Here is a 21,011-nt window from a genome sequence, read left to right as displayed (position 1 = left end):
TTATAAATGGGGAAGCAGAGCCAGGCCTAGCTTTAGGCAGGGCCTCCCACTTTGGGTGCCATGAAAGGGCAGCAAATTGTTATTTATTTATTGAGAGCCGAAGTGAAATTGAGCTTGAGAGGTTCACCCATTCCTAGGCTGAGTCAAATGACAGGTGGATTCATCCCCCACTGGCATTACAAGAGGTTCTGGAGCTCTCTCTGGCCCCTTTGCAAAGCCGCACGCAGGGAAAGAAGAGAACCAAGTGGCCACCCTTTCTGAGCTTCCTTCTTCCCCAGACCGTTTGTGGGTGATGGGCTTGTCACTCCCCAGATTCAGTGTGGATCAATAAGAGGGCATGTCTCCAGGCCTTGGCTGATGTGGGAAAGAAGGCTTCACCTCTCTCAGGATCTTTTCCCTCCCTGGAACTTCATGCCCCATTCTCCATGTGAACTTTCCCTTGCCCCTGGCAGTGGGGGTGGGGGTGGCATCCACAGTGTGAGAATCACAAGCGTACTAATTCATTCAAAATGAAAGAGTGTGATCTCATGCCACAAATTTCTGCGGGGTAGGAAGCCCTGTTACCCATAGTGAAAACGTGGCAATTATTTCCAAATAATTTGTCCTGGCTAGAGAAATGTACTCTCTCGCAAATGCTGTGCAGACTGAAATTCAATGGGCAAAAAGTTAAAAAAGTGTTTGTTTTCAATTCTGACTTTGATCAACTTCCTCCCCAGCCTTGGAATTCCCCCACCCAGCACCCACCGCAACCTCCCCAGCCAACCAGGAGGACTTCCTGCCCACTTTTAACACTGGTTCAGTACATGAAGGAGGGGAAAAAGTTAGTGCTGGTTTCACATGGAAAAACTCATAAAGCTTCAGAAAGAGAGGCAGATGCTGGGCAGTTGGAGGATCTGGGCAGGCAATGAGGTATGTGGACGGCAGGGAAGGTGATGGATTGAGGGGCTGATTGAGGGGAGAGCAGTTCAAGTGGGGGAGTGAAGGAGACGTATGGAAGGTGATATATTTGGTGATGAAAGGCAGGAAGTCCTAGGCTCACTAGGGTCTTAGCCCCAGAACCTATTTTCAGTGATGGGGCTCAACCCTGAAGCAGATGAAGTAATAATGAAGAAGAGTGTCTCTGAGCATCTACAGAGTTCTTTACTTCTCTCCCCCCCACACACACACACTAACTGGAATTTGAGGGGACAGCTCTGAGGACAGCAGATCGTCTTTCAAGACTTGCAGGCCAGCTGTGCCCCTCTTTCTTTTTTGGAAATTAACTTTTGGGATGGATTGGAATGAATACGAACTGATGCAAAGTAGTGGCGAAGTGTTTTTTTTCATGCCCCAGGCTCAAGGTGGTTCTTCTTGCTGTGGTTGCTTTTTGAACTGTAAATGTGAAAAGGACATTGGTGAGAATGCTCGTTCACATTACAAATGCCTCTCCTCTCTTTTTTCTTTCTTTTCGGCATGATGGACAGATCAGGGGTTGACATGAAAAGCAGGCTAGCCAGGCTTCAGGGCATTTCTTAGGTCTCCCTTGAGGAAACACCCTCAGGAGGGTGAGCTGTGTGACATCCCTGCTCCAGATCTTATCCAGGCTATAAAAGTGGGGTTCTGGGGGTAAGCTGTGGGCTGAATTAAGTGTGGGAGGAAGGCGATGGAAGAAGGAAAAGGCGAAAGTGTTTCGAAATACATGAAGGAAGACAGGTCAGGTTCTCAGTGAAACAGAACCAGTGAAAGAAAATGTCTGCTCTTCTTTCACTTGTTCTGATTCACTGAGAACTTGGCTTCTCCGGGTAGGGCTGCAAAAGACTCCGGTCTGAAACCCAGCCCCTGGCAGTCAGTACAGACCAGAAGTTCTCAAACTGTGGTCTGCATAAATTTTGCAGAACAGTTGAGGATATCTGTATTTGGCCCTGCACTTGGTTTATTTTTTCTGATGCCAGAGATCAAGGCCAAATAGTCCCCCTACCCCACTTTTAAACAAAGGGATATGTGCCATTAGCATTCATAGCTGGCTAGTTATTAATGGTTTATAAGCTCTACTATTTAAGTGTGCTGAACCAGCGATCGAACCTCTAAATGCTTCTGCATTGCATGTGAAACTCCAGTGATCACATCCCTATTGGTTTGGAAGCAAAACAGAGCCGCCTTGAAATAAGGCAATGGTTTCTGTATACTTGAGGAATTTCTCAGGTACGCAAAAGTATGTACATTTGTACATTAAAAGAATCATAAATTAAACTGAGCAAAGGGCTGGATGTGCTTCATCTCGTCTGATCTTGGAAGCTAAGCAGGATCAGCCCTTGGTTAGTACTTGGATGGGAGACCACCTGGGAATCAGGCTTCCTGCACTGAGCAGGGGGTTGGACTCAATGGTCTTGCAGGCCTCTTCCAACCCTATGATTCTGTGATTTGCCTGTTTCACAGCAGGTGCAATCTGTTGGAGTTCTGGCTGGTTCTGACTGAAATTGGAGCCACCTGTTCCACTGCTATTCGGTTGGTGGGAAATGGATGGAAATGGCTCAGACCGCCTTACCATGAGGCAGGAACGTTGTGGCCTTACTTGGCAAAGGTGGAACGTACTTCACAACCACTCCTTGCTCTACCACCCATGCTTCTGTCTTTTGGCATTTAAAACCAACACTCTCCAAATGCATATAGAACTCTCAAGTTCTCATCCCTAGTGGGCCTCAGAACTTACTGAGGACAAGCAAAGGGCTGGATGTGCCCAATCTCATCTGATCTCAGAAGCTAAGCAGAGTCAGCCCTGGTTAGTACTTGGATGGGAGATCGCCTGGGAATCAGGCTTCCTGCATTGAGCAGGAGGTTGGACTCGATGGCCTTGTAGGCCCCTTCCAACCCTATGATTCTAATAAATGAGCCTCCCTCAGAAAACAGCAACTAGGGAGAGGGCCTTCTCGGTGGTGACCCCCCAATTATGGATGGAATGATCTCCCTGATGAGGCCTGCCTGGCACCAACACTGCTGTCTTTTCAGCGTCAGGTTAAGACTTTTCTCTTTTCCCAGGCATTTGGCAGCATGTGATGAGTTTTAATTGACCCTGGATTTGTTTGATGGTTTGGCTGATTGTTCAGAGTTGGTTTTAGATATATGTTGCCTCTGTGTACTGTCTGTTGAACGTTTTTATGTTTTTAAATTTTGCATATTGTATTTTTAATGTTTTTAATCTTTGTAAACTTCCCAGAGAGCTTTGGCTATGGAGTGGTATAGAAATGTGAAGAAGAATAACAACAATTAATAATAAATGTTTAATGAAACAAAAACAGTCCAGCAAGGAATGTTGAGTGTGTCAGTCAGAAGGAAGGAAGGAAGGAAGGAAGGAAAGTCTTTCTTCCCTATTCCTAGAGAATAGGGCTGCTTAAGCCCTTAACAGCTTATAGAATCCTGGAGAGCGGACTAGAGCACATTGCAAGGTTAAAAACTACCCCTTCTTGCATTGAACAGGGAGGTTTCAGAAAGGAGGAAAGGACCCCATTTCTCCTTCCACCTTTCCAGAAGCATCCTTTCTGGACCCACTCACCACCAACAGCGGTGTAAGTTAAGTACTTTTAGGCTCTGGACGTAACGGTCCTTATGTTCCCTAGGCTGCTCTTAGATGGTCATGTGTATTGATTCACTTGCTTCAAAATGTAGAAAAATAAGCCATACTGCATGGTTAACAAGCCACCCTGCAGAAAGTATCCTGGGTTCAGACAACACACTAACCCACGATTCAACAAACAACCCACGTTTCTATGGCAACAACCCACACTCAACCAGTTACAAGCCAGCCCTGTTGTATTGGGGGACGCTCCTGCACATTCTGCTGAGTGGGGCCGTGGACTTCTGCCCCAGGGTCCTTCCCTAGCAGCACCACTGCCTGCCCGTATATAGCAACAAAGAGCTCAGGTTTGGGGCTAGTGGCAGCAAGACCCAAACCCGAGCCCCTTTAGCATCATATAGCACAGCGGGGAACCATTTGAAAAAGAAAGAAAACGTGTGAGCCTCAAATAGAACTTGGCTGTTCTTGGCTGGCTTGAGTCCTGAACAGGAGAAGTCTTGTAATTGGTTAAGGGTGAGCTGTTGTTCAACCATGGGTTGTTTGTTCAACTGTGGGTTAGTGTGTTGTCTGAACCCAGGATATTTTCCCCAGGGTGGCTTGTCAGCCATGCAGCATGTGGGTTATTTTTCTACATTTTGAAGCAAGTGAATCAATACACATGGACTGGGGATGCGTTGCAACATTATGTCGTAGGTCCCCACTTGTCACATGTAATCTGAAAAGCAGAGGGGCAGGGGTGACTCCCCCCTCCCCCAGGGTGGCCAGTTGCACACTGCAAAAAAGAGGACATAGGGGTTGCACAAAAATTGCCTGTACTAATTTATATGTCTAAATGCAAGCTTAGAAACAATTACTGTAATTTCAATAGAAATACAATACATCTTCTGAAAGTGGAGAAGTCTGTGACCAGGTGACCTGAGTGCCTGCTCAGTCTGCTGACGAGGTGTTGATGGGCATCTTCAAGGCCCATGCTGCCCTCCCTTCTTACAATTTGTAAATAAATAAATAAATAATTCTTATGGTTCTTTATCTTTAAACCTGACTTGGGGCATCTCTGCACCAGCCTAAATCCTACATTTAAAACGGGTCTTTCTGCTTCCGATTTAAACGCAGGATCACGACGACTCCCTTTTTCATGTGCTCCCTTTTCCCACTCCCCTTTCCCCCTCCTTCTCCCTGTATCTGAGTCTTCCATTATCTTTCATTGATCTCACTCCTCTTCTTGCTGCTTTAATGATTTTCACAAGGAAACTGAAGCAGAACACAGTGGCGTAATTTGATAACTCATTATCTCCGATCTATTTAAAAATGGAACAAAGGGCATTTAGTGCAGGAGACGCCCTGGAGGTTCACGGCATCATGTAAAGGGCCCGCAAACTTCCATGAAGGAGCAATCTCAATTGCAGGATAAAAGCTCCGTGTGAAGAAAGCCCTGGATTGGACAGCCCCTCAAACAGAGGATGCCTTCAAATAGGATTGTAAAGTAGTATGCCTGCCCACCCTATGGGCAGCCTGAAAATACCACTTTGCCAACCACAGTTCGAATCATATCCTTCCTCCTTCCCAAAACATAGAATTGCATCCTTACTATCACCAGCCACTTCCACCTTACCACACATCTCAGAAGCGGGGTTCCCCAGGGGCGCTCTCTCTCTCTGACTGCGGTGGGGTTAAAAAGTCCCTAACCATTGGTGTCATCTGGTGATAAAATTAATGGAATAAATTTCTGCTCTGTCTGGGGAGGGAAAAAGTGATCAATTTCTCTGCATGACTGTCAAAGACACTGGGGGAAATCCAACATGCTTGGAGTGTGGGTTGAGTAACTAGAAGGAAGGGGGATCCCAGTGTGGGAATCCCAAATATAAAACTGGGGGTGGGGCAGGGGGGAGATTGTGCTGGACAATATTGATGTAACAATCATTTAGAAAGCATCTGTAAGCGTCACATGTTACTCCTGCGAAGGGGCAATACTGATACAAAGGGCTACAGGGCCATGTGTTCAGCCCTGCCCCTGAGGTCCTGTGGCTCCTCGTGTATTGTGGTATATCTTCTAGAGTAGAGGCTCCCCCACACAATCTAGAACAGAGGTCGCCAACCTTTTTGGACCTATGGGCACATTTGGGAATGTGAAAAACTGCTGTGGGCACCACCACAAAATGGCTCCCATGGAGAATGTGGCTAGTCACATAATGGCTGCCGTGGGGACCTGGCTAGTTAAAAGTGAGCTAAAGGGGTGTGAGGGGAGAGAAATAGTGAGGCTAGAGGCTGGGGGGGAGTGGACAATAGCAAGGCAAAGGGGTAAAGGGGAGAGAAAGAGCAAGGCTAGAGGCTGGAATGGGGGAGAAACAGTGAGGCGAAGAGGTGGGGAGAGAAATAGTTACATTAGCGGCTGGGAGGGAGGGGAAAACAGCAAGGCAAGGGGGTAGCAAAAGAGCAAGGCTAGAGGCTAAGAGGGGGAGAAACAGTGAGCTAGAAGTCGGGAGGGGGATAGAAATAGCAAGGCTAGAAAGGAAGAGAAAGAAGATTGCCCTACCGTTTTCCAAGGGTTTTATTTTTAACACTTGTTTGAAGGGAGCAGGGAGTGGAGAGTTCGGGGCTGCCCTTGGAGGTCCCCATGGGCATTGTGTTGGGGACCGCTGATCTAGAGCCTTGATTTTTCTGGATTCTAAATCACAGAGGGAACGTGCACAGATAGAAAAGGCTCCCAGCTGCCAATGTTATACCTGAACATGTGAGGGGCCCAGAGGAGCAGTATGCAATCTCGGGGACAAGACTACATGTACAGACCTTTTGTGACTGTGTTGACGCAAGTAATGTGTGAAGAAGACGACTGAATACTCTGCTTGTAGCAGGCAAGCCTCTGACACTGCTGGTGTCATGGCAGGGAGGGAATGAGGAAGACTGTGAGAATGTCTGCAGTCTAACTTCTATGAGGGAAGGGAAAATTGACAATTTAGCAAGGGCAAAAACCACACACAGGCCTACGGGTAGGACTAGCTTTGTAAAGCAGGCTGAAGGCTGAGAAGGGGTTGCAGGAAGTTGAGGGTCAGGAGGCAGCTGGCAACCCTAAGCAGTTGGGAGGGGGCAGACCTTGGCATAATCTTTTGAAGTAACCAGCCAGTTCTTTGGCTACAGATTTCTAGTCACATACCTAGTGTGCCATGGGATTTCTGCTCATCTTGACCTCAAACCAAACTCTGGTGAGATTGTTATTGTTCTTATTTTGGAATGAGGAACTGAAAATGAGAGGGAGAAGGAGAGTCCTGTGTAGTGCAAAGCTGAGGTGGGATTTGAACCCAGATCTTACACATATAAGCTCAGCTCCATGACTCGCTTGCTTGCAGCAAGGTCTATGCTTTAATGCCCCCCAGAGAGGGGATACATACCCACTGCCGTCTTAATTGGTTCTGCCTGCACAGTATTGAACTGCTTGCCCCTTGAGAGGTAAGAAAAGACGAGAGTAACATGCAGCCCGATCTTTCAATGTGAAAGCCTACAATTTTTTATTGGGCAAAAAAAGGGACGTAGTGCTAGAGCAACGTAAAGGATCATGGCCAATGTTGTTTTTCAACTTGAAATTGGCAATTCAGGTGGTGTCCTCTCATCTTTTCATGTCTCTATACCTCTACGCAGTGCCTGTAACCCAGGGGTGGGAAACGTGTGGCCCTCCAGCTGTCGTTGGACTGCAACTCCCATCAGCCCTAGCCAGCATAACCAATAGTGAGGGATGCTAGGAGTTGCGGTCCAACATCATTTGGAGGGCCCAAGTTGCCCACCCTACTTTTAACATTTCAAATAGGTCAACTCTTAATAGTTAAGAGGGGAATGTGTGGAGGCCAGGTCTACCCCTTGCTATGGGTCATGATGGCTCTATGGTGCCTGTGGGTGCCTTTGAACACCAGTCACTGGGGAACAACAGGGGAAGATGCTACAGCCTTCGCGCTGTGCTTGTGCTCTTCTGGGGCATCCCGTTGGCCACCGTGGGGAAGTAGATGGCTGGTCTGAGCCATCGGGACTTGTCCTAATATTTCATCTTCCCACCCCACTCTGTCTTGCAGCTGTAGTGAAATGTCCTCTTCCGAATGCCTAAAGGAGAAGGGAATTGAGCCCCTCATACATTTTGAACAGGTGGGTTTCAGGGAGCAGTTTGCCTGTATCCACCTCCCCTCACCTTCCTGGGAGCACTAAGGACGTAGTACTGGAGCAAGCGAATGGGATGGAGCAGGGCCCCCCTCAGCCCTGATGTCCTCCAGATGTTTTAGAATACAGCTCCCAGCATCCCTGATCATTGGCCTTGCTGGCTGGGGTTGATGGGAGTTGTAGTTCATCTGGAGGGCAACAGGTTGGGAAGGCTGGGCTGGAGACACTACAACTCCCATCATCCCTGATCATAGGCCCTGCCGGTTACGGCAGTTGGGAGTTGTAATCCAAAAATCTGGAGGGCCCCAGGTTGGGCAAGGCTGGGATAGAGAGCTTTTCCCCAGGGGGCCGGTGGGGGAGGGACTTCTTTCCATCCCTTTGCCCTCTCGGAAGAACTAGTACTTGCATGCATTGTGGCGCTGATGCTAGAAAAGGTGAGCTGTCTTAACTCTCCAAGATGACAACAGAGGATGCTGTTCTGCAGGTGAGCCTTTGCTACCAGCAGATGCCTGGTGGACACGTGGAAGAAAACATGGCGTCTCTGCACCCCCATCTCCTGGAAACGTTGCACCAGTTGGTGGGCCTGGACAAGCAGTGGGAGAGGCTGAAGTCCGGCTTCCCATTCAAGCAGCAGGTGGTCGAGTTGGAAAGCCGGCAGAAGACCTTGGAAAACATTGTCTCGGTCCTGAGTCGGGAGCTGGACAGACGAGAGGAGACCCCTGGAGTCACGCTCGGAGAGGCCATGGCCAGGATCCTCTACCTGGAGGAGAAGGTGAGAGGTGGTCGCGACGATGCGGAGCTTGGAGAGAGCGGGTGCCTCCCTCTCGAAACAGGGCGAGAGGCCACGGTGGTGCTGATGCTGAGCGTTGAGCAGGCACCTTTAAAGCACGGGCAGGCAACTTGGGGCTCTTCAGTTGTTGCTGGACTGCAACTCCCATCATCCCTTGCCATTGGTTATGCTGGCTAGGGCTGATGGGAGATGCAGCCCAACAACATCTGGAGGGCCACAAGTTGCCCACCCTGGTCCACCCTGACTGGCAGCGGCTCTCCAGGGTGCAGGACAGGGCTCTTTCCCGGCCTGACTGAAGAATCTCAGGGATTGACCTTCTGCACACAGAGCGTGTGCTCTGCCTGCAAGGTCACAGCAGGGACAATAATTCCTTTTTATCTTTGCATTTTAATTGCTTGTTTTATGGATTTTGTATACTACCCTGCGATTGGATAATGAGGGGCGGCATAGAATTGTAATAAGTAAATAATCGAATCCGGGATGATTTATTCCCTCGGTCGCTTTGGCACCACACCGGACTAGTTCTCACAACAGAAGGCATTTTGGGCTGCAGGCAGCGCTCTTTGACGTTTTTCAGCAGGAGCTAAAAGAGCTTCTCTTTTTTTGGTGACTTTTATGGCAGTTTCCCTGAATGCGCTGGCAGAATTTCAGTGCTGTTCTTTGCCAGGGCCAGCCCTACTATTAGGCAAAGCCAGGGAGAAGCAGCCTTTGGTGTTCCTCCCAAGCCCCTGGCTATTCCCCTATGTTTGAAGACAGAGCTCTGTATGCTGCGTAGCCTGTTCTGGATCCCCTAAGGTGGCTTGGTGCTAAGGTGCAGCGAAGGATGCTGTCTCATAGCCACTGTTAAAGTAAGATTCAGCTGCCAGTCCAGCTGGGTTCTGTACATGGAATGAGGAAGAGGCACCATCTTGTCCTTTGCTTCACGCAGCAAAAGGTCTTGGGCCAGCCCTGTTCTTTGCCATTGGTCCTGCTTCCTCTTTGCCCTCCCAGGCTTTGTTGCCACTTGGCCACACTGTTGTTTAAGTTCATTAGCTGTGGCAACGCCATGCGGCTCTATAAATAATCTTGCAGTGCCTAGATCTGTATTGTAGATGCTTGTGAGCAAAAAGTACAAAGCCGCTTCGATGGCTGTAAAGGAAGCAAATGAAGCCAAGGACTGTGAGGGCAAAGGAGTAGCAGGGAAAATGACGCAGGGAAGCCACCGCTGAACAAAACCGCTCTGAAAAGCACATGTTTGGCAAGCTATCCTCCACCACCCGCCCCAAGTCTTTTTGGCTGTATCACATCTGCTACTTTCAAAATGAGTAGCACATCCGGGGAACATTTGGCACAGTCCTCATCTCAACCCATTTTTAAATGCATCTTGTACCAAGACATAGTTTAGTAGCAGGAGGAGAAAGTTGCTATTCTGACCCTGTTTCTCCCAAGAGGGCTGGAAGTTGCTGCAGCTTCTCTTCTTCCCAGGGGCGTTGCTGAGTTTATTTCCCACAGCCCTAGATCTATTCCTCAGAGGCCTAAGTGTCCATTGGTGCAAATGAAATGTTTTTTCTCAGCTTCATTGCCATGTGTGGGGTCATTTTCAAGGGGGATTGCAGCTGGGGAGAGAAAGGTTAACCCCTCTCTCCACATCTTCCCTTTGGTGCCCATGTGAGGTTTTTCCTAAGCTTAGCTGCCATTTATATGTGTTGGGGGGGATTTTCCTTGGGGATCACAGTTGGGGAGGTAAGGATTAACCCTCCCTTCCCTAGGCACTGTGGATCTCGCAAAAAACCCCTCGGCATGGCAAGCAGGGTTGGAGTAAAACTTCTATTGATGCCAGTGGAAAGACTGTCTCCGAATCTTTCCTTCCTTCCTTCCTTTCTTTTTTTGCTATTACAGAGGGACCTCTTAGTAGATAAACCAGAGAAAATGTTTCATCTTGTATTGATTCATAAATACAAATGATAACAAAAAGAGTTGTAAACTTGATCAAACTTATACCAGTTAAATTTCCCCTAATAGTAAATAAGGTTGTACTGAATCCTGTACTTTATCATGCCAATATAAAGTAGACTCCATTTTTCTATACAAAGATTATTTGCTAATTGCCCCTCTATGACTCCAATCATATTAGCTAATTTCATCTTTGAGACCATATCCCAAATCCTCATTCACCACTGATCAAATCTCTGGATCTTTTAAGTGCCTAGCAATGCCTCTGCTTCTTTCTGTGGAAGTGTAGGATTGCTTTCTCTTGGTATCCTGTTCACCTCCAATTCCAACTCATGCCTGTTTTTCCATAACCACCCCTGCTTCCCTGTTTCTATCTGTTCCTTCCAGGTAGAACAGCAAGACTCACTCTTGACCCTGAAGGATGTGATGATCAGCAGCTTAGCCTCCCGGATCCACAGCCTGGAGCAAACCACGTATGATGGCTGTTTCCTCTGGAAGGTCCCCGAGGTGGGGCTTAGGACGCGGGAGGCACAAACCGGCAACCGGCTTGCCATTTATTCTCCCTGTGAGTGACCAGAAGTGTGGGATGGAGGGAACCGGGCAGGTAGCTTTGGTTTTGTAAAAACGTCACCTATCAGAACAGACTTCTCTTTGCCCAGGAACTAGTTTAGCAATGCCCACATTTCTTGCAGGGGCTCAGATTCTGTAATCCAAAGATCCCAAAGCCTGTGACCAACAAAACTGAAATCAAAACAAATTATATACCAAATGCAAATTAGCATACTTTAAGAACGTGGAGTTTGGGAGCCAGGGGCATAGTTTGAAATGGGGACTACCTGGAAAAGAACAGGTGCCTCGGGATCAGTGCACAAGAAGCCCCACACAGATCCACTGTACATATGTCAAGGGTGTATTGTACAAAAAAAAGTTTGGGTTTTTTGCAATATCTTCCTGAACATGCTGCAAGACAGCTCGATACAGGCTGCATCTTATGCCAAGGTCCACCCTTCCGTACTACTCTGGGTTTCTTGCAGGAAAAGTCAGTTATCTTGTTAACATTTTTATTAACTCTCCCCACAATGTCCCTTTATAGCAGGGCTGGGCAACTTGTAGCCTTCCAGATGCTTTGGCCTACAATTCCCATCAGCCCAAGCCTGGTAAAGGTTGATGGGAAATGTAGGCCAAAACATCTGGATGGCCACAGGTTGCCCACTTTATTGCACAAGAGCAAACATTTTTAAAACTTCCCTCATTCTTCGAGAGGCACCACTTTGAACATAACTGGGCCTCCTTCTTGAGTGAATTGGTTCAAGAGGAGACACGGCATTTATAAATACAGAGCCATTTATAAATTTTGTAAATAAACAAGCAAGGAAGCATCTATATAACCCTTTAGGATGTTGAATCATAGGATGTTCACATCTATTATCTCAGTCATTACTTTGGCTGCAATGTTTACCAGACTAATCAGTTAGATTGGTTTTTTAAAACTCCTTATTGATTAAACAGTTGCAGCCAGTTCATTGGGCAATTCTCGGGGATTGAAATTGGACCCCAAAGCCCCCCAAATTTGCCCACCCTTGTATTAAGGCATGCTTAGGCCTACGCTACCTGCCACCAGCCTGCTTCCCTTTGGTTAACACCTAGTACTAAACCTTTCCCCGCCTCCTCTCTACAGGACACTGCTTGCAAAGGGAGGAAAGGCAGGGAAACATATGATATAACATGATTACACTTGGCACCTTCTTTCACTTAAATGTTACCGTGGAGACGTGGGGGGGGGAGTTGGGAGTCAGCAGCAGCCATGCATCCCCCACAATACCCAGTTTGGACCTAGTCACTGTCCCACTTGGGATAGTATATAAGCGAAGTCTGTCGGCCAGAGGGCACCATCACACCCCATTCTTACGCCATGTATTCTCTTCTCACCCCCACAGGGTTCTACACCAGCCGCTATGGTTACAAACTCTGCCTCAAGCTGTTCCTGAATGGAGACGGGACAGGAGCAGGAACGCATCTCTCCATCTTCCTGGTTCTGATGAAAGGGGAGTATGATTTCCTGCTGAAGTGGCCTTTCCGGCATAAGGTACGGGGAGCTTTTGTATTGGTCTTACAGGAGAGTCAAATCTGCAGAAGCCCTTCCCCACCTCTGAGGAATGCTGGGCCTAATTCAGTGCGAGAGCCAGCGTGGTGTGGTGGCTGGAGTGTTGGGCTCGGAGCTGGGAGATCCAGGTTCTAATCCCCACTCGGCCATGGAAGCTCACTGGGTGACTTTGGGCCAGTCACACACTCTCAGCCCAACCTATTTCACAGGGTTGTTGTGGTGAGGATAAGATGGAGAGGAGGATAATGTAAGCCGCCTTGGGTTCCTTGCAAGAGGAAAAAAGACGGGATATAAATGCAATAATTAAATAAATACTTACAGGATAGAATCATAGAATCACAGAGCTAGAAGGGGCTATTTAGACCATCGAGTCCAACCCCCTGCTCAGTGCAGGAATCCAGTTTAAAGCATCCCTGACAGATGGCTGTCCAGTCTTTGCTTGAATACCACCAAGAATGGAAAGCCCACCACCTCCCATGGCAATTGGTTCCATGGTCTGACTGCTCTGACCATTAGGAAGTTTCTTCTGATGTTTAACCGAAATCTGCCTTCCTGTAACTTAAGCCTGTTATTTCGTGTCCTGCAGTCTAGGATGATAGAGAACAGGTTGTGGCCCTCTTCTGTCTGGCAACCCTTTAGGTACTTGAAAAGTGCCATCATATCTCCCCTCCATCTCCTCTCCTCAAGGCTAAACATACCCAGATCCTTCCATCTTTCCTCGTAGGACTTGGGTATGTTCAGAGCTGGTGCTCTGAAAGTAGGATGGCTCTTGGTTGGTTGCTTGCTCACCTGTCTGAACACTGCAGTCATTTTCAAATGACTCTCCTGGTTGTGCCACAACACTTACAGATGCTTGTCTGGCAGCAGCCAAGAGAGCTTCCTCTGCAGTGGGGCCCGTGCTCTGGAATAGCCTTCTGCCCCAGATACAAGACATGTGCCAACCTTGTTACCCAGTTTCAGCATCCATTGAAGACCTTTTCTTTACCTCAGCATTTGGCGGCTTGTAATGCCAGCCATTAATGGTTTTAAAATTGTTCTTAACCACTATGTAGGTTGGAGAGTCTTGGACTTTTATTATCATTGTATATTGGATTTTGAATTTTTGTTTTTTTGGTAATGGTAGCACGACACAAGGTGTATACATATTGAAAATAAATAAATAGTGGCCCACTGGTGGAGCACAATCTATTTCCTGGATCATAGAATCATAGAATAGTAGGGATGGAAGAGGCCTATAAGGCCATCGAGCCCAACCCCCTGCTCAATGCAGGAGTCCAAGTCAGAGCATCCCTGACAGATGGCTGGGGAGGAGGCCAGGAGAGCCTGGAGAGCCAGAGGTAAAGGTGGGGATTCCCTTGCTTTCCTGTGCGTGGGCTTTCCCAATCAGAGAAGGGCCATGCGAAGCCAAGCTGCAGGAGGAGCGAAGGGGACTCAGTTGGCTTGGCTTCGCTACAAACAAGGATTCTCTGAATGGGAAGACCCCCATACAGGGAAGCCTGGACCCTGGCCCTTGATGTTATACGGCCCACAGAGGCCCAGGTGAGGGGTCATCCAGCCCCCCATTCGAGTTTGGTTCTGCACCCCTGCTGTACACATTAAAATGTGAGTCACAGCATCTACTTTTGGGGGTGGAAGAATTGTACAAATCAGGCCTCCTTGAATATGGGCCTCAGAAACATGCCTCAGATATGACAGTATGTGCATGGTAGAGGGAACACTTTTGCTCTCTTCTCCAGCATATGAAAGTGTCCAGTAAATGTGTGAACCAAGCCAAACACTCTTTTCCCTGGGACATTTGGGCTCAGCATTTAGAATTCCTTAAGATGGTTAACACTTATTTAACCATTGTAGTGAAGAAATGCCTTCAGTCGTCTTTTTTTTTTTTTAATCAGGTCACCTTCACTCTCCTGGACCAAGTCAACAAGCATCACATCTCCACTTCATTTCGCTCCTTGGAGTCCTCGTCCTCGTTCCAGCGCCCCGTGAGTGAAACCAATGTGGCCAGTGGCCTCCCTGAGTTCTGCCCGTTGAACGTACTCCATGCTGCCGAGAATACCTATATCTGTAATGACACATTAGCCATGCAAGCTGTGATAGACACAAAGGCTTAGACTTGTGGTGACTTTCATCCAACTGAACTGGAGGCCATACTGCCGGACAAACTGTTGCTCAGATATATTGATATGGTGGTTTCAAGATGGCTGCCAAGAGAGACACTACTGCATTCTTCATGGTCTCTTCTCAGGATGGGCACAACTGAAGAAAACTATTGGATGCTTTTTCCCTCTCAAGGTGGCTACCCTGAAACCTAATAGGCAGGTCTGCAATAGCAGGAAAAAGAGAAACCTAGAGTTACACCCAGGGTTAGTCATGCTTAGAACAGATCCATTGATATCAATCAGACATGTTAGTCATGACTTTCTTAAGGCCCATTGAATGCAATGTGTGTACTCTAAGCATGACTAAGTCTGGATCTAACCCTAACCTAAAGTCTGCACTCAACATATGGCAAGTTTGTAGAAACTTACTTATTTATTCAAATAGGTGTGTATAGGAGTAGTGTGTGTGTGCATACAAAATGTAGATTATTCCAATGAGGTTGAAAATGGGGTGTGAATTTAGGATTGGTACCTTGTTTCTAGACAGGTGAAGCTTTCCCCCTCACTTCCTTGCCATGCAAAGAGCTGCACCTGTTGGATTTTCTGCCTGCCATGCAACTGTTAAAGACATTGGGAGTTCTACTAAGAAAGGGTGGCAACTTTTTGGAGGTAGGAGGAGGCTGAGAAGACAAGAAGGACAGAGATGCTCACTTTCCCACACTCCGGATTGGATGCGAAGGGGCATAAGTGCATACAAGGAGCTATCTTACATCAATTTGGGATTGGACAAATTCATGGAGGGGAAGGCTATCAATGGCTACTAGGCTTGATGGCTATGTGCTACCTCCAGTATCAGAGGCAGTTTGCCTCTATATACCAGTTGCTGGGGAACATGGGTGGGACAGTGCTGTTGCACTCATGTCCTGCTTGTGGGCTTCCCATGGGCAGCTGGTTGGCCACTGTGTGAACAGAATGGTGGGCTAGATGCAGCCATTGGGTAGTATCCAATGGTAGTCCTACTTAGATTAGGCCCATTCACTTCAATGGATCTACTCTCTGTAGGAATAGCATTGGATACTACCCTTGGTCTGATCCAGCATGGTTCTTAGGAGTCAGACTGTTGACCCTTCTAGCCCATGCTGGCTGGGGATGATGGGAGTTGTCAATGAACACAACTGGAGTGTACCAAGTTGGGGAAGGCTGGTCCCTTCTCATACATTGTAGCTCTCCTTCTGGGACTGCCCCAGACAACATTACCAGCCCACAACAGCCATGAAATTGACAGAGCATTCTACATATTTGGACTACAAGGAATGACAGCACCAAAATTGCACTCCCCATCCTCACAGTTATTATAATACAACAATCGGCTCATTGATTGCACCCCTCCCACCAGAGCTGCTGTAAATGGAAAACTTTGATTTCCTTACCCACTAATTTTTAAAATTCCTCTGAAGCCAGGGAGGCTAGAACCTTCCTCTTCCCCTCCCACCCCCATCTAGAGACAAAAGGCCGCAAGTACTTAGGAAGCCAAATTCAGCAGTACAATCCTTTCCCCTTTATAAATATAGCATGTGCACACATAAGATAAACAATTCTGCTTATAGGCCATTTAACATAGTATCTTATTGTGTTGTATTTTATGGTTTTCATTGTTGTGAACTGCCCAGAGAGCTTTGGCTATTGAGCAGTGTAGAAATGTAACTAACTGAATAAATAAAATCCATGCACACGCACGCACGCACGCACACGCACGCCCTCTTCATACCAGTCTCTGAATTCTCTTTTCCAAACACACAACCATCATCTGAGGTAACTGGATGAAGTCTAGGGGCGCCATCACGCGAGGCTTTTATCGTGCACTTGGGGTGGGTTGCTCACAGACGTTCGCAGTCCTTTTCATGACACTGTCAACCTCGAGGGCACTTCCAGCAGTATTTCCTGGTTCTTCCACGTTTAAAGAATCCGGAGATAATGAGGCATTTAAATATATCCTGGCTTTTCCCCACCATGTACATTCGTTGTTGCATTGTTAAGCAGCCACTGGGTGGTGCTGTTTTACTGAGAACTATGGAACATTGAAAACTTCCCCTCTCAGCAAAGGAAGGTCCTCAGATTCCTTACTTTGGAACAGCTTTCAAGATGGGGGGATGTGAGGGAGAAACCCTGCAACACAGAGCAGGCCTGTACAATGCAGGAACATAGGAAGCCACCTTCTCCATGGGTCAGAGTCAGACCATGGGTTCATCTAGCACAGTACTGTCAACACTGATTGGCAGTGGCTCTCCAGGGTTTCAGGCAAGATTGTTTCCTAGCCATACCTGAAGATGCATGGGATCAAAACTGCATGCAAAGCAGGTGCTCTACCACTGAGCTGTGGCCTCTCTCCAACTTGTGACCTACCAAGCCGAATAAAGCGTACCCACCCATATTCTGCAGCCTGACAAGATCTTGATAGACCTACGTGGGTTCTTCCTGGCTACCTGAGACTTCAAGAATGGGGCAGGGGCAGTAGGTTCAGGTACGTGGCAGGATTTACATACGCTCACAGCTGAAGTGGGTAGACCCCAATCCATCAACACATCCATGTGATTTAAGAATTTTCGCCTTTCATTTGCCACTTCCTTAGATGAATCATAGAATTATAGAAAAGTAGGATTGGAAGGGGCCTATAAGACCACCGAGTCCAACCCCCTGCTCAATGCAGGAGTCCAAGTCAGAGCATCCCTGACAGATGGCTGTCCAGCCTCGTCTTGAATGCCTCCAGTGTGGGAGAGCCCACTACTTCCCTAGGTCATTGGTTCCATTGCCGTATTGCTCTAACAGTCAGGAAGTTTTTCCTGATGTTCAGCTGGACTCTGGCTCCCTGTAACCTGAGCCCATTATTCTATGTCCTGCACTCTGGGATGATTGAGAAGAGATCCTGGCCCTCCTCTCTGTGACAACCTTGAACAGTGCTATCATGCCTCCCCTCAGTCTTCTCAAGACTAAACATGCCCAGTTCTTTCAGTCTCTCCTCACAGGGCTTTGTTTCCAGTCCCCTGATCATCGTCATTGCCCTCCTCTGAACCCTCTCCAGTTTATCTGTGTCCTTCTTAAAGTGTGGTGCCCAGAACTGGACACAGTACTCAAGATGAGGCCTAACTAGTGCTGAGTAGAGGGGAACTAGTACTTCCCATGATTTGGAAACTATACTTCTATTAATGCAGCCCAAAATAGCATTTGGCTCCCCTACCAGTTCACTGACAGCTCACACTCAGCCCGTGATCCACAAGTCCAAGATCCCTCTTGCCTGCAGTATCGCTGAGCCAAGCATCCCCCATCCTGCAACTGTGCTAAACACTTTCAACTGTTTCGCAACCCACAATTCAACACCATTCATTTCTTGGGGGGGGGGGGGGGAATAATTCCATCCAATTCTAGCTTTGAAGTTGTAATACTGCACATGGTATTACAACTTCACACCTAGAACTGGACGCAATTATTTTTGCCCTTAAGAAATTATATAGGAACTGCTTTAAAGCAGAGCACTATGGCTGAGAAGGACGTAGTCCAAAGGTCTAAAATGCTCAGGAACCAAATCAAAGAAGAAGAAGAAGGCAGAGAAGACTCATCAAGATCCAGAGTTTGTTCAGTCCTTTTTATTGTTATCTTTTAATTGTTTCCACAAGGGGTTAAAGAGGCAGTGAGTGAATCTAAAGTCCTACATCTGTCGGTATGCCTACTCCCCAACAGAGGGCGCTCTACAGCTTTCAAGAACATTCCTACAAACGCCCCCCTAACTATGTTACACTAACACATACACCATGCCACCGAAGAGGAAGCACTCTCCCTCAAGAACGCATTGTCTTCATCTAGCGGCTCCTGCATGACTGCTCTAACCCTGCGGATATGCAGAGAGGTTATCTGTTGAGGTGGCAGTGGGGAAGCAATTGTTTTGAGTCTGGGGGAGGGGAGGGAGCGTGGATCTAACGCTGAACTCCCTGTCCCAAAACTGCAGCACCACAGAGATGGATGTAGCAGACCAAGGGTTGGAACCAACAGTTGCGTGAGCAGGACTTCTCCGTCCCCTTCTCCCCGCTGCATGCAAATCTGCATCTCCAGAGCAGATTTGGGGCACACACCGGAGGAAGGGGAAATCCGTTCTGCCTGTGGTTTCCCTTCTGGTGGCGGAATGACAGCATTGGATCCAACCCCAATCATACCAGATCATCTTTAAAGGTTCTTCTAGAACCAGTTATTAAGGGAGGGGAAAGGTCTCATGGTAGAGCAAGTGTAGTATACTAAGTCTTCCTACATCTGACACGAATTATCAGCTGTTGGGGTTTGTAACTGCACAAATAGGGGTGCCTCCCAATCTCCCATATCCAGAGTAATGGAATTGTCCAGTTCTGTAGCAATGCAGCATAGGCCGGCCAGCCAAACTAGTTGAAAACTATGATCAATGCCACACACGGTGGGGTCTCCAAGAATATCTTCTGCTATCCTGATCAAAGATGCTACTATGATGGAGAGAGAGAGAAATAGTAGTGCAGGCTTCTTGGATCAGGCTTCATGCTAGACATCCCTTAAGTGTCTTCCAAGATGGTTGCCCACAAATATTTCTCAATACCTAATAACCTTTCCCAAGAAAACCCATCAACAACAAAGAGAAAGCACAGCTGTTCTTTAATTGTCCATAAGGGGCGAAAAACGGAGGAGAACCTTGCTAAAAAATATAGCTGGCTGAAAAGATAGGAGTGTCTGGTTTCCTAAGACAGGTTTCCTTCAGCACTGGGAGCAAGATAAGAACATCTATCTGCTCTGGGATAAAAGTCTTTCTGAAAGGATACAAAGTAGCAGGCAGAGGCAGGGAAACATGAGATTGGTGGGAAGCCATGGAAATGAAGATCCAATGTAAAAGAAAAAGAAAACGAACAGCAAACTTTAAGGCTGACCACCAAATTCGCATGTTTGGGTGGGAGGGTGGTGTTCTCGCTTTGCGAGGCAGCTAAGAAAAACAGGGACATCACTCTGCACATAGGAACTGAGGAAGCGGGGGATCCCTCTTCAGGGATTGTGAGAACCTGTATATTTGTGGGGGTTCAATAGGCACTAGATCTCCAGCTTCTTGTTGATGAGAAGAGAGCAGGAACTGAGAGTCCCACCAAGTTTGGCTACTTCAGTGCAAGCAGCGGGGATGAGGGTGTAGTCTGGAAGTTTCTGGAAGGGCTAAGAGAGGGAAGCAGACAGAAACTTGTTAGTCCCCTTTCCAAACATAAACCCCTTTAACCTTATCCCTATGGAAGCCACAGCAAGAGTTCATGAAAAGGCTCATGAAGGATCTCTGTGTCTGCCTCTTGGCAGGATGAGGCAGACATATAGTTCAAGTGTGAGCTGTTCAGCTGGTAGGGAGTCTTTCCTCCTACTGTGGTGGTTCAGCAAGAGAGGTAATCCAGCGTAGTGAATAGGGCCCCAAGGAGTCACAGCAAAATGGGCAGGGCTTCCCCTGTCTCCCCTCTGTATAGTGGAGTGGTGGGATGAGGCAGTGTCACCACAAAGGTTCCCGTAGGGGCCTGGCCAGACCTCACGGAAACTGTAAACTGAATCAACCCCTACCCCGAAAATAGCTCAAAGTGTCAAAACCCCTCTGACACCCAAACCAATGTCCCATGCCGCACAGGAACATGCACCACACAAGATTTTGCACCCTCCTGGCCTGTGGGTCTGCCACACAAAAACTCTTCTTTGGCCCTAGCCCCAAGCCTGTTTCGCGTGGAGACTACTCATTTCGTAGTCCTCCCAGGCATAGCTGCTGCTTGCACATTCCAAGGATAAGAATGAAAACAGGAGGCCTCAAAGGTGCACAGAGGCCAATTTCCTGGCCCAACACATTTCAAGTGCCCTTTGAAAGGCCATTCATCTTTGTGGATGAGTGGGGTGGGGGGCCATTTGAAAGGCCATTCATCTTTCTGGATGAGTGGGGTGGGGGGCCATGGGGCCTGTGTGAGGCCATTCAGCAGCTGAATGGCCTCACACAGCGCCCCATGGCTCCCCACCCCACTCTGGTCCTGCCTCCATTTTAGAAGGCAGCCAAATCTGAGAAAGAGTTGTAAGACCTGAAAATGAGCAGGGCAAAAATGAAATTATACCCCATGGCATCTTTGAGGGGTCATTTCATTCTTCCCATTTTTCCTTCTCTACCACACTTGAGGGCAAACCCCTGTTATTACCAGCACTACAGCTGGTCTGTAGTGGGCAGACTATGTGCACAGAACTCCATGTCTGTCGAGCTTTAAAGCACAGGACCGTTTGCAAAGGTCAATGCACAAGCGAAAACATGGGCTAAAAGGTCAAGGCATGAGCCATCACCCCTTACACAACAGACCGCTTGTGGTAGCCTTTGAATTGGCCCTA

General features: G+C 47.7%; 2 protein-coding genes across 8 annotated transcripts in view; one reads left to right on the top strand and one right to left on the bottom strand.

The window, feature by feature from the left end:
* Nucleotides 1-783: 783 nt before the first annotated feature.
* On the top strand, nucleotides 784-17,045 carry LOC146355370 (TNF receptor-associated factor 1-like). 4 transcript variants are annotated; one of them, XR_014788623.1, is made up of 7 exons: nucleotides 794-909; nucleotides 7,609-7,678; nucleotides 8,175-8,462; nucleotides 10,800-10,977; nucleotides 12,350-12,498; nucleotides 14,409-15,601; nucleotides 15,684-16,379. XR_014788623.1 is itself a non-coding variant. In XM_084840879.1 (6 exons), exons 1-6 carry the CDS (start codon nucleotides 905-907, stop codon nucleotides 14,625-14,627), a joined length of 909 nt encoding a protein of 302 aa, XP_084697005.1. In that variant the 5' UTR covers nucleotides 784-904; the 3' UTR covers nucleotides 14,628-17,045. The 4 variants fall into 4 exon arrangements, 2 of the variants coding, with proteins under 2 accessions (XP_084697005.1, XP_084697007.1); XM_084840879.1 differs by having other exon boundaries at nucleotides 784-909; nucleotides 14,409-17,045; XR_014788624.1 differs by lacking the exon at nucleotides 7,609-7,678 and having other exon boundaries at nucleotides 813-909.
* DDAH2 (DDAH family member 2, ADMA-independent) overlaps nucleotides 16,154-21,011 on the bottom strand; it is a 39,068-nt gene continuing 34,210 nt past the window's right edge. For all 4 annotated transcript variants that reach the window (XM_084840882.1, XM_084840883.1, XM_084840884.1 and 1 more), the window contains one exon: nucleotides 16,154-19,826. In XM_084840882.1, the coding sequence (XP_084697008.1) occupies nucleotides 19,710-19,826 (117 nt within the window). In that variant the 3' untranslated portion in view covers nucleotides 16,154-19,709. The remainder of the gene's footprint in view (nucleotides 19,827-21,011) is intronic.

The sequence above is a fragment of the Heloderma suspectum genome, chromosome 2, assembly GCF_057233095.1.
Source record: "Heloderma suspectum isolate Gila_16-S chromosome 2, 16-S_ref, whole genome shotgun sequence".
NCBI lineage: Eukaryota > Metazoa > Chordata > Lepidosauria > Squamata > Helodermatidae > Heloderma > Heloderma suspectum.
Note: the sequence above shows the minus strand (reverse complement) of the source record. Positions and strands in the feature narration are given on the sequence as shown.